General features: G+C 37.0%; 2 protein-coding genes across 3 annotated transcripts; both read left to right on the top strand.

Annotated features, from left to right (window-relative positions):
• On the top strand, positions 1-2375 carry LOC120574544 (protein PET100 homolog, mitochondrial). The gene is made up of 4 exons (XM_039824927.1): positions 1-196; positions 394-480; positions 619-651; positions 1368-2375. The coding sequence occupies exons 1-4, from the start codon at positions 41-43 to the stop codon at positions 1455-1457; spliced, it is 366 nt and encodes a 121-aa protein (XP_039680861.1). The 5' UTR covers positions 1-40; the 3' UTR covers positions 1458-2375.
• A 657-nt stretch (positions 2376-3032) lies between these two features.
• Positions 3033-15375, top strand: stxbp2 (syntaxin binding protein 2). Of its 2 annotated transcripts, none has more exons than XM_039824882.1 (19): positions 3033-3158; positions 6187-6236; positions 6319-6400; positions 6902-6978; positions 7073-7148; positions 7265-7368; positions 7779-7927; positions 8012-8096; positions 8706-8836; positions 9617-9724; positions 9835-9892; positions 10000-10065; positions 10497-10577; positions 12214-12355; positions 12508-12614; positions 12698-12796; positions 12890-12975; positions 14365-14525; positions 14632-15375. In XM_039824882.1, the coding sequence occupies exons 1-19, from the start codon at positions 3122-3124 to the stop codon at positions 14709-14711; spliced, it is 1779 nt and encodes a 592-aa protein (XP_039680816.1). In that variant the 5' UTR covers positions 3033-3121; the 3' UTR covers positions 14712-15375. The 2 variants fall into 2 exon arrangements, with proteins under 2 accessions (XP_039680816.1, XP_039680817.1); XM_039824883.1 differs by having other exon boundaries at positions 14368-14525.
• Positions 15376-16768: the final 1393 nt, after the last annotated feature.

Consider the following 16768-nt stretch of genomic DNA (forward strand, 5'->3'; position numbering starts at 1 on the left):
GCCAAACGTGTGTCTATTTTCAATTGGGTAACGTTTATTTATGGCAACCCAAACGCATGCGTCGTGGCTTTCAAGTGATTGGACCTTCCATAAACCCGGAAGTAGCGTGAAGGTCTTTGGCGATGTTCGGAGTTTGTTTCGCTGTTGTGGGCCCGGTATCGATGTGAAAATGGGTGTTAAAATAGAGGTGTTTAGAGTAAGTAGCAAATGTTTTAAAACAACATTCGTTGACATTTACTATTTATTGGTTTTAAGAATTACAAATGCACAAATCGGCCCAGGTTTCGTGGCTCGATCTAGCTAACGTTAGTCATTATTATTAGGCTAAGCGTGGTCATGATGTAACATGTTTCTGCTATCACTCACTGGCTGGTCTATTTGTTTTTTGAGCAGATGATGCTATATCTGTCATTTCCCGTGACCATGTTCTGGATCTCAAACCAGGCTGAGTATTTTGAAGAGTACATAGTGAAGAGAAAGGTATGTCATGCTCTTTTTATTTTTGTTTATTTTTTTATCATAATTATCAGTCCACCAAGTGACGCTTGGTGCTCTTCTTGTAATAACACATGTTTCTTTCTCTGTGCTACGATGGCATTGATCTGTTATGGTATCCAGAGGGAGATCTTCCCCCCTGACGAGGGTATGCATGTAAGTGTAATACACAGACTATACACACTCGTGTTTATAAAGTGGATACTGTCCATAAAAAAAATAAAACTGCACACTCAGCCCTCACTACAACAAATTAATTTTAATTTATTTTGATGTGGTTTTATTTTTCTGTCTATACATTCAACTTTTGTTGGCCAGCACCTCATACTCTGCAGTACACACTGTGCAAAGCTTTTCTGTCTTTTTTGCCTATAAGGGCCATATTATGTTGTCCTCTCTGTATCATTCTGAAACCAACAGATAAATGGTGTGATAAAACCACATGAAGGGTTACAAGAGCTCATCCTTGTGGTGCTAATTTTTTACTTTGAATGTTTCAGATAATACTATCAGACCTTATTTTTTTAATCAAGTTTGATGTTTTATTTATTTATTTTATATATATATTTATAATATTTTCTGTGTCTGCATTGTTCCTTAGCTGTTTTTATTTATTTATATATATATATATATATATATATATATATATATCTATATCTATATCTGCATATATATATATATATATATATATATATATATATATATATATATATATATATATCTATATCTGCATATTTATTCATTCAGATATATATATATATATATATATATATATATATATCTCTATATCTGCATATTTATTCATTCAGTTCAGAACTACTGCTGTACAGCACAATATATGATGACTATGATTGTGTTATATGTATTTTCAGAGGAAAGAGTTGGAGGACTTCAAAGAGCGAATGCGTGTACGTAAGGAGCAGCGAATATTAAAAGAGATTTCTATGGAGTCTGAGAATTGATGAGTGTGTGTTGAAAAAATGCATAAATTCCCAGCACAATCATTGGCGGATAATCTGGCAATGTTTTTTGGGCAAAATAAACTGGTCGGACTGGAGTAAGAGGATGACACATTGGAAATAAGTTACCACATCCCAACGGTGTTATGGGAGTTTTCCTGGGATTGATTGTGTCTAATATGCATTTTTAATTTACATGTGATTCATGCCAACATTCTGTGTGTTTTTAATGCCTCATGCATCAGTTGAGTTGCTGTGATTGCACTGTCATAAAATAATTATTTGAGTTATATCCCCAATTGGATCTTATGTAATCATCCTGATTTATTTTGTAAGGTGCACTGGATTTTCTCTATGTTTAATGTTTTACAACATTGCATCAAAGTGGATGTAATTAGGCATGTTTGATATTGATAACAGAAAGAAACCTTAATACCAAAGTGTAAAAAAAGGTAACTGTTTGTATTAAGTATTCACTCCTTCATATCAATATTTATTAGAGGCACATTTGACAGCAATGTCTGCCTTAAGCATATGCTATGAAGTCTGGTTAGCTTTATCTTAATGTTCTGGGTTGCCTTATTGGAAACTCAAATTTCCCTTAAGTCACAGTTCACTTAAAGACTGCAGCAGGTTTTCTTTTGCGAATTATTTGTAATTGGCTGCATTCATTGTCAATGTAAAGCAAGTGGCTGCACCAGTGATGATTAAGTGTTTTCAGTTGTGTGAAACTATGACATTAAATAATTGTTTTTCTGCTTGTCACTCTAGTGAAAGCCTAATTTCATCCACTCTGTTAGTATAAAAAAAAGTAGATGGGGTGGGGGGAAATGACACTATAGCACTGATTATGTATACTTATTGTTAACATGTCATTGTAATGTTTTTCATTAAAGACAACTCATTGTTGTTTTTGTTTCACCTATTGTAACAGAAGCATTGATTTGCCCATTGGATGTGATTGTGTTTGGATATTAAGGTGTACAGATGTCTCAAAAAATGTACTACAATAACTGAAAAGACCTCCACTTCTGGGATGAAGTGAAATACTGATCGTGATTTTCCCCATAACACCTGGCTATGTTAATGATTGTAATATATATTATAAAGAGACATTACCAACATGTAGCCTAATGTATGCTGAAAGTGCATGTGAATATGGAATACTATTAATGTTAATCTTTGGAAAAGGCCAAGCATCGTACAGGCTTAATTTCCTATACATTTAATTAGAATTAATTTAGCTTACGGACATTTCCCACTTATGTTAGTTGTTCCAAACATGTTATACAATATATGGTTCCAACCATATGGTTACAGCAGGGTGCAAAATTAATTTTAAAGTTAATTAACTTTTTGGTCCACCAGCCAAATAGTGATGTTCAAATTTTACCAGCCACGCAATTTTTTTTTTGCCTGGTGAGTTAAGCAAATCTATCAGTCACTTGCATATTTTACCAGCATTTGGCTGGTGGATGGTGCTAATTTTGTACTGGTTACAACACAAAAATGTGAAAAGCGTATGAGATGTGTTGAGGCAACAGTAGCCTAGTACCAAACAATGGGGGGCACTATTTCGCTGTCAAAAGCTGTGTGCTAGAACCATACAGGCTTTGCAACAACAAGGAAGTGACCGACGAGAGAGAAGCCAGCAGACTGCTGTCAAGATGGCACCGAGTGGGCTGAAAGCGGTAGTAGGAGAAAGTAAGTTATACACTCGTATCGTTATCTGCTTTCAGAAGTTACTAACTAACGTTGATATACACAGGTAGTTAATTCTAATGTATCTCGTACGAGCTCGATAAATTGACGATAGACTTAACGTTATAACTCAAAACACTGCTGGGACGTTGGTTCACCAAAGGTTTCTTCCTGTTCCAGTCCCAATTAAAATGTTAATATTACCTAAGGAAATAATGTGTCTCGCTAACCCAAGCCATTGATAACAATTGGTATTGTTGTGTTGATAACATTTGCTGAGGGGAAATTAAGATTTGTTGTGATATTTGGCGGATGTAAAATGCGGCATCAGTGACTGGAAATGTTGCGACAGTCCATAGGTAACGTTAGCTAGCTAAAGTTAACCTACAAGGAAGCCCGATAACTTTTCTAGCGATGGTTTTTAAAGTAACTGATAATTCAATTTTTACTCAGGTGTGTTGTTTTGTTAAAAAAAATAATGTAACAATGTTTTCAATAACGTTATATAGCCTAATGGATGCATTCAAAGTATTTGTAACATAACGTTAAGTGTAGGCTAATATGATTAATTAATACATTGTGTATTCACAAATCTCTACAAAGACAAATAGCGTTATGTGATGGTAATGGTTATTATATAACTAGCTATTATATTTATATATCTTATCTCTTTATATATCTTTTCACTAATGTCAAGGATTAGGAGGAGTGTGCAAGCACCTGCCACTCAGAATTGCTAAAATCTTCGTTATTTGTTTATTTGACAGGGACAAGGCACAGCTCCTTAGCAGTACCAGAGTTAGCTATTATAAGCTAATTTTCATCTGTAGTCCCTGGGCAGTGGGATGTGTAGCCTAACGGTGATCTTGGATCTAGGATTCTGAGACCAGACCAATGGCTTGTCATTTATGTACGTTTTAGAATATGCTCTTTTTTTTTCATTGCCACTAATTTGAATAACTCCTGTTTGTAGGGCTGGGCTTCGGAAACTGCAAAAGCAGTTAGAACGGTGGCATGTTGACAGGTCTTAGGAGCTTGATCTAATGCTTGAAGACATTGTTGTCCACACAAGTTGAGTTAAAGCATGGGGGAGTTTAAGCCCTCTCCCCTGTCACTATAATTGCAAATAAAATATGTCATTGTAAGTAATAAACTCAGAGCAGTGACAGAGTAAAATCAAGTAAGTCCTAATACAGCATTATGTTACAGGCAAGACAGGCATCAGGGAAATTATGCAGATATTTTGGTACATTTTAAAAATTAACAAATGTAGGCTAAGATTTAGATTGCTAAAATAGCTTGAAGGCTGTCTGCTTTAAGGTGGAAATCCCCAGCTACAAGTAGTCATCTTTTCCAGTTCCCTCTATGAAAATAGGTTGAAAATAGACAAGATGAGGCATTTGTCAGTGATTAATTTTCAACTTGGTCCTGGCAGACATATCTATGTTGTTGAATGTATGTTGCTACAAGCTAGATTATAGGTATGGCCTATAAAACTATTCATAAAAAGTAATTACAATGATCATTAACAGAAGGTTTAGAGCAATACTATGTTTCTTTATAATTAACTGCTGAATTAAACTTGTGCCAGCCAATTATCATGACAATTAGTAAGTGAATCGATGTGGTAATAAGACTTAGAACAATCAATCATGTGTCTTAGGGAGTCACTGCTGTGTTTCTAATGAGGTTAATCAAGGAAGTTCAGTAATGTACATGATAACACATCGATGTAGTTCTTCATTTTCATGTCTCTTCCCACGCTGTCCTTCTGTGCACTATTAAAGAGAGGAAACGGTTTAGCTGAGGTGGTAAGCCACCCAGATCTTTGTAAGTAGATGATGTCCTAAACAATAGCCAAACTTAATATAAATATTATTAGTATTATAACAGCGTTTGCTGTGTGGAATAGTGCCTCTGCTCTTTTACCCTGAAGGTGTAGATGTTTTATTTAAAGGCATTTTGGAAAAGATGGCCTACCTCCACAGTAAAACACTGCAGGAAACCCTCCGTTTTGCAGTGTTTCCCCAGTAGTACCATACCTCAGCTGTTGCGCCTATGAAGTCACTGGAACAACTATGCTTTTGTCTGAGTTTCATACACTTTAATCTCAACAGTATAACACAAGGAAGTTGCACCCAAACGACTGAGTTAAATACAAGTGCTATGGGCTTGTTTCAAGAAAGTTCCTCGTTTCATTTCAATGAAGCCACGCATGTATTCTTTTACTCTTTAGCTACTGGTGTACAATAGATTGAATGTCATACTTGAGGAATTGAGAAAAAAAACAAAAAAAACAAATTGTATAAATGGTGAATGAGTGCTGTATGAAAAATTGTGAGTTTTGTTAATCATAGCTATCACATAAACATATAATGGTGTTATGTTACTTCTGTTTTACAAACAGCATTGCCAAGTATTGTTGTATTGGAGTCACTGCTAAAATTCCAACACTTGTTACCTGTTTTATCAAATATATTTTTTTTGTGCTGGGCAAGAAAGGTTTCCAAATGATTAATCTATATCAACAACGTTTCATTTACGGGATTGTTCCGGTGCCGCTGGAGTTCCGCTGGATGTCCCTCATTTTCAGCCGGATGTCCATCACCGTCCGCTTTCTTTGTGTTGTAGTTTTAAACTCCGGTGGATTTGTGAGGACTATGGTTAACTGCTCCTCAGATCTCTGCAGGGTAAATCCAGACAGCTAGCTAGACTATCTGTCCAATCTGAGTTTTCTGTTGCACGACTAAAACAACTTTTGAACGTACACGTTCCACCAAAACAAGTTCCTTCCCGAGGCTATTTTGCAAAGGCATGGTTGCTCCGTTTGACGCTTAGCACCGCCCAAGACATTGTGATTTAAAGAAAAACGTTTAAAGATTAAAGAAATGCCAATAAACAAGAGCACATATTTTTCCTATCTCCGAATGCTGTGTGGACCAGACCCTCCTCCACGGCGCTGTGGAGATAGGTCTGGCAATGCTTTCTGTAATCATAGCCTATATGATTTTTATTTCCCTCTCTTCTACAGAAATCCTCAATGGGGTCATTAAGAGTGTGAAGAAGGATGGAGAATGGAAGGTAACTGTCGATCAATAAGAATAAAAATCCCTTGATTTTTGTCACTAAATTTATAACCCCTTTTTATCTTGTGTTACTTCAGGTTCTTATCGTGGATCACATGAGCATGCGAATTCTGTCCTCTTGCTGCAAGATGTCTGACATTTTGGCAGAGGGGGTTACCAGTAAGTATGCATATAACTAATGAGAACTAACAGATATCCGTACACTGTTTTCAAGTGTTGCTTAACTTTTGCCAGCCTCTTTTAAACTGTCATCATAGATCAATTGTTATTATATGTGGATGGCCATAATCTTTCTTAAGTTGACAATGTCCACTGTCCCTAGCGCATTAATGGTCCCTGATAGATTTGATATAAATGAAAAAGATGCAGTCCATACAAAGCCACTTCATTTGCATAATCTACTTTTTTTTTTTATCTGAAATTTGCACATGAAAGTGTTTTTCACCATCCACAAACCAAATGTGTGTGGCCTTCTCAGAGTTCCACACACACACTTGTAATTCATGCCAGCATTCACTGATTTTGATCTGGCAGCTTGTACATTATATTACTGTATTTCACCTGACATGATGGTGATGTTAATGTTTTATTTGCAGTTACATATTGATTAAGTCAGATTGTGTAGATTAAAGTAAAGGTTCTCTGTTTTCTCCTTTTCAGTTGTGGAGGACATCAATAAACGTAGGGAGCCCATCTCTAGTTTGGAGGCCATTTATTTGATTTCACCTGTGGAGAAGGTTAGCTGTTGCCTTTCCTCAGATTCCTCAGTTCCCTCATAGTGAATTTTCTCATAATCTTAATCTTTTAAACAAAACTTGTTTTCATTTACAGTCAGTCCGTGCTCTTATTAACGACTTCAAAGATGCTGCCTTTACTTACAAAGCAGCACACATCTTCTTCACTGATAGTAAGTGTGTGTGCGTGCAGTGCTCATTTGTAGTATTATTACGTTTTGAAATATATTGAATAATAACATTAAGCTATTGCCATTTCTAATTTATTTATTAATGTTTGCTTCCATAGCTTGTCCAGATGGTCTCTTTGCCGAGATTGGTAGATCCAGAGTTTCCAAGGTCGTCAAGACTTTAAAAGAGATCAACGTTGCTTTCCTGCCTTATGAGGCTCAGGTAGGGAATTATCTCCCCTTTTTGTATTAGATGTGTTTTGGTTACCAACAACTCCTGAGGAAATTATTTGGCTAGCTGCTAAACGCTCCACTTTGCTAAACAGCGAGTCACTCATTTTGTCTGTGTTTTGTGTGGTACTGGGCAGGTAGCATACAGCGGGTTTATCTATTATGCCTGCTATGGCTGGAAACAAGGTTGATGAGAGAGTTAAGAGTGAAACAGTAAAGTTTGAGCTGAAAGATGCTTAAATGTTCCCCTAGAGCTGTGGGTATATTACTATGAGCAACACCTTTCACATTATACACAGTCATTTTTTCCATTGTTGATGTAAATGTGAATAGTTCAGCTTGATTGTTGTAAACATGATATGGTTAAATTGAGGCAAACCTTAATACCTCTCACCCCTGCAGGTATTCTCCCTGGATGATCCAAACTCCTTGTACTCCTTCTACAGTTCTAAGCCAAATAAAGATAAAGACAAAATTATGGAAAATCTGGCGGAGCAGATTGCAACCCTGTGTGACACACTTAAGGAGTACCCTGCAATCCGTTACCGCAAGTATGAAAGCCTTGCATAAAAGTACACTGAAATTAGTTTTCCGCTGAATTTGTTGATTCATGTGTATACCTCTCTGTTTCTAAGGGGACCAGAGGACAATGCTAGACTGGCTGATGAGGTCTACCAGCGCCTTACCGCTCATAAAGCTGACAACCCAAGCATGGGAGAGGTTAGGACCTACTTAGACCACCACCCACAACAATTCTTATGTGCTCTACAGTATCAATACAATTCTTGTATTCTGAATTCTTATTCTGCTTTTTTTTTCCTGCTAAACCAACTTTTCCATATAAGAGAATACACTTCCTTCGGGATTCTGCAGCTCTTCACCTTCACAGGTTGTGAAAGTTTCTGTGGTTTCTGGGTTTTATTTCCTGTTGATTACACCTGGACCTTTCCCTTTTTCCCTTCTTTTCTGTCTTTCTTAGCTGACATATCCTTGCTCCTGAGATGGGTCTTAACAGGCATGTATTACTGTTTTCTTTTTGCCCCCATAGATCTGAAGTGCATTACCATGCTGTGCTGTCTAAGCATTCTCTTTATTTTTTACTGTACTTGACAAATTTGCTGAAGCACTGCCTCATGCTGCAACAGACGGTGATATTGAACTTGTATTGATAAAAGACTTTCACTGCATGACAGATTCACAAAAAGATAATAAAGGGCCTTATATTTCATGCGTACTGTAGACTAGATCCTAATTTATTATGCATCTGTGAAGTTCTCTGTAAAGTATTATTAGTATTATATAATATCCTTTTATGTTTATTGTTTTTAGGGTGCAGATAAGGCGAGATCCCAGCTACTGATTGTTGATCGTGGGTTTGATCCCATCTCCCCTATTCTACATGAGTTGACCTTCCAGGCGATGGCCTACGACTTGCTAGATATCAAACAAGACATCTATAGGTGAGTGAATATCTGGGCTGCTGTTCATTTGCTTTGCCAGGTCAGTGTGCTGCCTTGGGCATACCATTAAAGGTCCCATGGCATGAAAATTTCACTTTATGAGGTTTTTTAACATTAATATGCGTTCCGCCAGCCTGCCTATGGTCCCCCAGTGGCTAGAAATAGTGATAGGTGTAAATCTGCCTTTGAGAAAATGAAAGCTCAGATGGGCCAATCTGGAATCTTGCTCCAAGATTACCTCCCCTTTCTCTGCCTTGCCGCCCAGAGGAGAGAGAGAGAAAAAAAAAAAAAAGAGAGAGAGAAAGAAAGAGAGAGAGAGAGAGAGAGAGAGAGAGAGAGAGAGAGAGAGAGAGAGAGAGAGAGAGAGAGAGAAAAAAAGAGAGAGAGAGAGAGAGAGAGAGAAAAAAAAAAAAAAAAAAAAAAAAAAAAAAAAAAAAAAAAAAAAAAAAAAAAAAAAAAAAAAAAAAAAAAAAAAAAAAAAAAAAAAAAAAAAAAAAAAAAAAAAAAAAAAAAAAAAAACCCACCCTCCACCTTGCCCCCTTCTCTCCTCCTCAATAGCATTTAAAGCTACAGATACAGAAATGGCACATCCTAAGGAAAGCTCATTGTGGGACTGGTTCTAGTGGCTGTAATTCTGCACCAAGGCTGAATTTTGAGAAAGAGACTTCAGATACAGTATTAGGGGACCACTAAGGCCTATATAAAAGCATCCAAAAAGCAGCATGTCATTGGACCTTTAATCCATAGTTAATTGTGTTATACTTGTTTTATTTTTTGAAGTTATCAGACAACTGGCATTGGGAATTCGAATGACCGAGAAGTATTATTGGATGAAGATGATGAGCTCTGGGTTCAGCTCAGACATATGCACATTGCTGATGTCACTAAGTAAGTCTGACACAACTAGATGAGAATATAACTCATGTCATCATTATTAGAACTAATTAAATGTACTCCTGCACAAGGTGACTGATCATTTTCAAAACCCATTGTTGCAGGAAAGTGACAGAGCTTCTGCGCACCTTTTGTGAGAGCAAGAGAATGTGCACTGACAATGTGAGTGTTCATGTACAGTTCAATTATTATACTATATGTCTGTGATATAAGATGAAGACAACTTTTATGTTATAATACAATTTTGGTAAAAATGTTTTGCATTTCAGGCCAACTTAAAAGATCTCTCTCAGATGTTAAAGAAGATGCCACAGTATCAAAAGGAGCTGAGCATGGTGAGAAGGATGGAGAAAAGCCAAATCTTCACCATATATATATTATTATCATCATCATCATCATTTTATTTATTTATTGTAAAGCCAGTACACTCTGAACTGTTCAAGATTAGGACTATACACAACAGTGAATTTTCCCTTAATCAGGATTTTGAACATATTTTATTAGGAGTCAGTACTGAAAGTAAATTTGACAGTTTGAACAAGTCTTAATTAAAAGAATTGCCCACATTCTAGTTGATGTGCCCATACATTGATTGTCAGTTATGACAAGAATCTCTGTAGTTGCTCCAGAAATTTTCTATCTCCTATCAGTTGTCAGTCTTGCCTGTGGCTTTCAAAATATGTTTTATTGGTTTTATATATCATATGATGGTTTTGTTATAAATTAATTAAATTTTGTTATTATTATTATGCATTTTCATTCACAGTACTCTACTCACTTGCACCTAGCCGAAGCTTGTATGAAGAAATTTAAGGGCTCTGTTGATAAGCTTTGTGAAGTGGAACAGGTCAGTACTCTTGTGGGGTGTACAATTGAAATGAATAATTTTTTGACAGTATCCTCGACATTTTGACTCAGCGCAATTAGTACACAAACAGCTCAGATAGATTTAAAAAAAGAATTGCATTGTTGTAATGTTTACAGCTATACTGTGGTTGTCCCGTTGATTACATCTACAGTTTTATGGCAATGAAATGAGTGAAGCTATAGTTGTCCCGTACATCTATAGCTGGAGGTATAAATAGAAACATGATAATGGTCTCTTGATCCCTAAAGAGAAAGGTACCCATAGAGGAGCATTCAATTAAAGTCTTGGTATTTGTCTGCTCATGCATAGTTGATAAAATAGTAGTTTTTTTATATTGCAGGGTAGCAACTATATGTCCCACTGTGTTAGTCAGTAACGGTAAGGATCTTAGAGGGAATGTCTGACATAGAGTTACTCTGTCCCACTCACTCAACACACTAAGTGACCTTGATGTGATGGCATCTTTATTTATAGCTCCACTGATCTTGTGATATTTAATGGAGAATCGTAATATTACATAAGAAGCTTGGGACCGAACATCAACGTCCATATATCTACAGAAATGCAGGAGAAGCTGTTATGTCATTATTGAGTGTCAAGGCATTAAATAACCCACTTTAACTACTTGGTGATGTAGAAATCCTTCCATCAACATGAGCCTGGGATAAAGCCACAGTCCAGACCAGTGCCAAGCCCCAGTGTGTTGTTTGTATGAGCTAGACATGGTTTGTCTCCATGAGGGGATGTATTTGGTTACATTTCCATCCTTTATCACATAATCCACACAGGAAATGATAAGCATGCATGGCCGTGGCATTATGAGATGCAAGTGTTAATGGGGCCTTTTTTATGAGTGAATTACTCAAATGCACTAATGGATTGTCAACATGTCTGAAAGCTGCCTCTTTAATCCAATGGGCATGTTTTGGCTCAAAGATGGACAGTGTGATCCAACAGCAACAGCTCTCTATCAGCTGTCATTTGTTTTAGTGTTCTACATTGTTTGGGCAACCCAATACAGATGTATGTGTGTAACGTTATAAACAAAACAGTGTGCTGTATTTTTATGTGCTCTTGTAGCCACTGTCTAATTTCACTTGCTCATAAAAAGTTTTGTTGTTGATTGGCCCCAACAAAGCTTAGTCCAAATTCATCATAACGCTTAACAAGAGTTTTTAGGGAGGTCACACAGTGCCCAGGATTGCATTAAAGGGATATCCCAAAGCTAGATGCAAGTATAAAAGCCAAGTTAAGTGTCCAATATCTATCATTATTTTATAACTATTATACAATAGTTAATGGATTACAAATGCAACTCTGGAGGTTTACTGTGAATCTAGGACAGTTTATTTCATTACAAATAGTTTTTTCTTCTGTTCAGTGAAACAATTGTAAGTATTCTGAGATTATTATACAGAGCAGTTTACAGCATACGTAACGCCAGCATTAACCTTTTTAAGAAGTTTAGTGAAAGGCTCAGCGCAATAGTGCTAATGCATTATTCTTAAAAGTCATCATCCTGTGTCAGCTGCTCCGTGAGTTGTCTGTCAGCTGACTTAAGTTGTAATTGAGATTCCAGTTGAAGTTAATAGTTAACCATGGGTGTCTTCCACAGGACCTGGCAATGGGAGCAAATGCAGAAGGGGAACCTCTGAAGGATGCCATGAAGAGCATTGTTCCTGTGCTCCTGAACAATGAAATTGGGGCCTATGAGAAAATCCGCATCATACTGCTGTACATATTCCACAAGAAAAAAGGTGTGGCCTTTTCACAAATCTTTTTTTTTAAACTAATATAACATTTTAAAACCCAAATGTTTTCATGACCAGAAGCTTTGTTGTGTTGACTAGCAGAGAAACAAGTGTTCTCATTGCCTTCACCATTTTTAAATATCTGGTTATCCATGTAGGCATCGGGGAGGAGAACCTTGCCAAGCTCATCCAGCATGCAAACATACAGGCCGACAGTAACATCATCACCAATCTGCAGAACCTGGGCTGTAACATTATAGCTGGGGTAAATTTCTTGATTGCATTGTGGGTACAAGTTCAAATATAATTTTCCGTCAGTATTTGTTACATACTTATGTTGTTTGTTAGGGCCGCAATGCAGAGCAAACTCTGCCTGAGCGGAGGGAGCGCACAGAGAGCACGTACCAGCTCTCTAGATGGGCACCCATAATCAAAGATGTCATGGAGGTAATAAAGCCAAAATGAGGTTTCTGATGTTACTGGCACACCTGCTCAGTTTTGCCTTCAAATATTTACACAATCTGTGTTTCTGTGTCGCAGAATGCCATCGAGGACAAACTGGACAGAAAGCAGTGGCCATTCATCTCTGATCCTGCTCCCATCAACACAACTCAGACTGCAGTCAGGTGGGTGCTTGAAACCGAAAATAAATTGTTTATCAAATGTGAACTGCACATTGTTACTTTATTACAGTGCACGATATTATAAAAAAAATGATTGGTTAATGAGTAATAATACAAAACATTTTGAAAAAATGACGGCTAGAAAATAAATCCCATGCGCCTTTCTTTTCTAATGTTCCAAGGTGATATTACTTTTAAAAAAAATCCTTGTTTTTCTATTTTTTTTAAAGCAACAAAAATATTAACTGGGGTAGCAGACAGATTAATGTTGTCAAATAAAAGCTTTTATCCATTATACTAAGTTGGAACCAAGCTTTTGACAAAGTGAGTTGAAAAGGTGAAGTTAAGCCAGTTTTGCTTTTCACTCCTATCATGACCATAGTGCTTATACCAACCGCTCTCATGGACCTGGGTTGACTCATAATCTACATAATGCACAATGCTGGTCCCCTTCCTTTTAAGCAAAGTGCAGAATTAAAACTGAGTAGTCATTAATATTAACCCTAGGCTAAAAATCAAAGCTGGCTAAATAGGGCTGGCTATTAAAAATCGGACATGGCAGTTGGAAATAAGGTGTTAATTTGACCGCTTTTGTAACATTATGAAAGCAATATGAACTTAAATTGTGTTAAACTAGCAGAGCTGTTTGCACTATGTGCCGTCCACACCAAGAAGAGAACTATAACCATAACCATAAATATATAGTTTTAAAAATCGTTGTAACTCCAGTGGATGGTGGGGTCCACACAACTATATTGACAACGACAGTGGCAAACGACATCATTGGGATCACTTTTGGAGCAATTTAATGAACGATAGAAACCCTTACAGCCAATCAAAATCCATCTGAATTTACAACATGACCCAGCAGATGATACTGCGGAGAGATTTGTTTCACACAGGTGGTCAGTGGCATGGCGTGACTTTCCACTATACGATCCATTAGGAAGCTCAACATTACTTTCAAAATATTTCAGTTAAACTTTCTCTTGAAGGTATCTACGTAAGAGTGACATGACACTGTCATGAACGTGTCATAAACATTATAAACAGTCATACACGTTTATGACATAACGCTTCTGTCAGCAAGTGTCATTCGGTTTTTGTCATGATAAGTTACGGTTAGGGTTCATGTGTCATGACCGTGTCATGTGTTCATGACCGTCTCATGTCACTTATGTAGAGACCTTCCAGTAAAGTGTTACCAATATTTCTCATGTCACAGAAACCACTGAGAGTGAATCTTGTGTTATCTGGATGTTATTCTCATACTGTCAGTGGTTTTGTTCCAGGGCTCTGAACAGATCTGACACCCGACCGCCCGATTATTGATGGATCATTCAGTGTACTGAAACTGACTTATTGCTCATTATTGTTTTAATTCTTTTACAGCAGTGCACGTTTTGGACACTGGCACAAAAATAAATCTCCCACAGAATATCGCTCTGGCCCTCGACTTATTATATTTGTGATTGGTGGGGTGTCACAGTCAGAGATGCGCTCTGCCTATGAAGTCACTCGAGCCACTGACGGGAAATGGGAAGTGCTGATTGGTAAGGAATCCATGTTGAGGAGGTCACGATTTTGTTTGTCCCAAAAATGCAGCATTCAAGAGGTTTTGCCTCCTTTTTATGAAAAATATCACATTTTCCTTGACAGGGTCTTCTCACATCCTGACTCCAACCAGCTTCCTTAATGACCTGAAGAGTCTGGACCAAGTTCCTAATCCGGATAGTTAGATAGTTAGACCCTGAACGGAGAAGAACACACTGGAATAAGGGTTTAGTCTTTCATTTGAGATGACTGGTTGCTGATCTTCTGTCACAGCCTCTCCGACGTCTAAAGTGATGCATGAGGAGAAAGCTTTGATGTAGCCGTGGATGGAAACTTGTGATTCTTTATTTGTTTTAGAATAGTCGTTTTGTTGTTTATTGTGAATTGGGTTCTGTGTACTGCTGTGATTAAAATTGTATTAAAATATTTAATTAGACATTATTAATATTTTGATTATTTTACTATTCTCATTCAAATTATAATTTTTTGTTACTAAATTATATGAGATTTCCCTAATTTTGCTTTCAAACAATTGCATCTTTCCCACAAAACTGGATCATGTCACACCAAAAATCTTATCAAGTCTAATGTAGATGTATATAAGTCATGTCAAAGTAGGTATTGTATATTCATTGAGGTTAAGTGTGAAATACCTTCTGTTTTTTTCTCTAGGTACATTTCTTTCCTTGTCTGGGTAATTTAATTTTAGACAAAATGTCTCAACTGCTGTTTTATGAAATCTTGCACATTTACCATATACTTTAATATATAGCTGGAAGTAAGTATGGTGGGTGTTTGCTTCTTTGATGTTAAAGATAAGTAATAAAGAAACATGATATTCACTTTAAATTGTGTCTTGTGTGTTGTGTTCCAGAGGACTTTCAATCAGCATAAAAATTGCTTTAAATGCGACACAATAATCTCAACTCCCTGTCCACTTAGTATGAGCTTTGGTGATCACAATTTCACCCAAATACCCAAATTTAAGAATAAACTTCCATGCTCAGAATTGTTCATTGTGGATCTTTTGACTTTGGTATTTTATTCAACCACCATCTTTCTCTAAAATACGTCCGCCAAGGAGGTTTCCGGTTTGATTTGTTTGTTGTCTGCAGTATTACAGAAGACCTACTGGCCCAATTTTCATGAAACTTGGTGGAAGGGTGTAGCATGACCTAAGGAAGAACCTGTTAACAATCTGAGCTAGAGATGATCGTTCATGCTTACTGTATATATCATCCCCGCTAGACCACTGCAGTTCTCTTCTCACCTGTCTCAGCAAGTCGTCCCTTGACTGTCCACAACTGGTCCAGAATGCTGCTGCAAGGCTGTTGACTTGATCCAGCATTACAACTTACATCACTCCCGTCTAATCCTCTTAACGCTGGCTTCCTATCAAATTCAGGATTAATTTTTAGATTATTGTCTTGACGTATAGAGCCTTGCATGGTCAGGCACCTGTGTACATCTCTGACCTGCTCCATCCTTATATCATCAGTAGGTCACTTAGGTCTTCTGACCAGGTACTGGTTGTCCCTTGTGCTTGATTAAAATCAAAAGGGGACCGTGCCTTTGAAGTGATGGCTCCGACACTGTGGAAGGCCCTTGCTTTTGTCACACATTCTGTGGTCACTGTTGACGCTTTTACAAAGCAGCTGAAGACTCACTTATATAAATTTGCCTTTGTCTAATGTTTGTAATTTTGTTTGTTTTTAAGTTCATTTTATTACCTTTTTTTTTTAAAACAATTGTATTCTTGTGAAGCACTTTGAGACTGTTCTGTAAAAGGTACTACTTTAAATAAACTTAATACATTTTGGAGTGGATTCGAATCATGGGGCAGATACAAAAATTATTTTTCACTGTCATTTTCATATTTTTAAGTATATTTGTGTGTGGGTTTTGAATTTGACCTCGTTTATCACAGCAGTGGCAGTTTTGTTTATCTCAGTATCACAACCTGGGCATATGCCTACTTCCACTATTTCTAATGTGTGGGGACGTTTAAATGCAAACATGAATTTTAAATATAGTGTTAGGTCAGAAGGGAGAACATGTACACCTAACAGTGAAAAAGATCATCCCTCTCCATGTTGAGGATTATGTTTTCATCTGGGATTACAGATGGTAATATTACGGTCGGGGCACTTTCTTGGGTCTTAACGGCAACGGGTTAATACTCAGGACTTAACTCTATATAAAGGCCTTCCACCGAGCCATATCCAGTACATATTTGGAGTAG

Source organism: Perca fluviatilis, chromosome 15 (genome assembly GCF_010015445.1).
Source record: "Perca fluviatilis chromosome 15, GENO_Pfluv_1.0, whole genome shotgun sequence".
NCBI lineage: Eukaryota > Metazoa > Chordata > Actinopteri > Perciformes > Percidae > Perca > Perca fluviatilis.

Bases quoted from the DNA above. Each gene is read 5' to 3' on its own strand.
- LOC120574544 (XM_039824927.1), top strand. From the start codon at position 41: ATGGCAACCCAAACGCATGCGTCGTGGCTTTCAAGTGATTGGACCTTC. The intron at 481-618 runs GTATGTCATGCT...TATGGTATCCAG, and splicing joins AGTACATAGTGAAGAGAAAG to AGGGAGATCTTCCCCCCTGA. The intron at 652-1,367 runs GTAAGTGTAATA...ATGTATTTTCAG, and splicing joins CCCCTGACGAGGGTATGCAT to AGGAAAGAGTTGGAGGACTT.
- stxbp2 (XM_039824882.1), top strand. From the start codon at position 3,122: ATGGCACCGAGTGGGCTGAAAGCGGTAGTAGGAGAAA. The intron at 7,928-8,011 runs GTATGAAAGCCT...TCTGTTTCTAAG, and splicing joins CCTGCAATCCGTTACCGCAA to GGGACCAGAGGACAATGCTA. The intron at 12,976-14,364 runs GTGGGTGCTTGA...ATTCTTTTACAG, and splicing joins ACAACTCAGACTGCAGTCAG to CAGTGCACGTTTTGGACACT.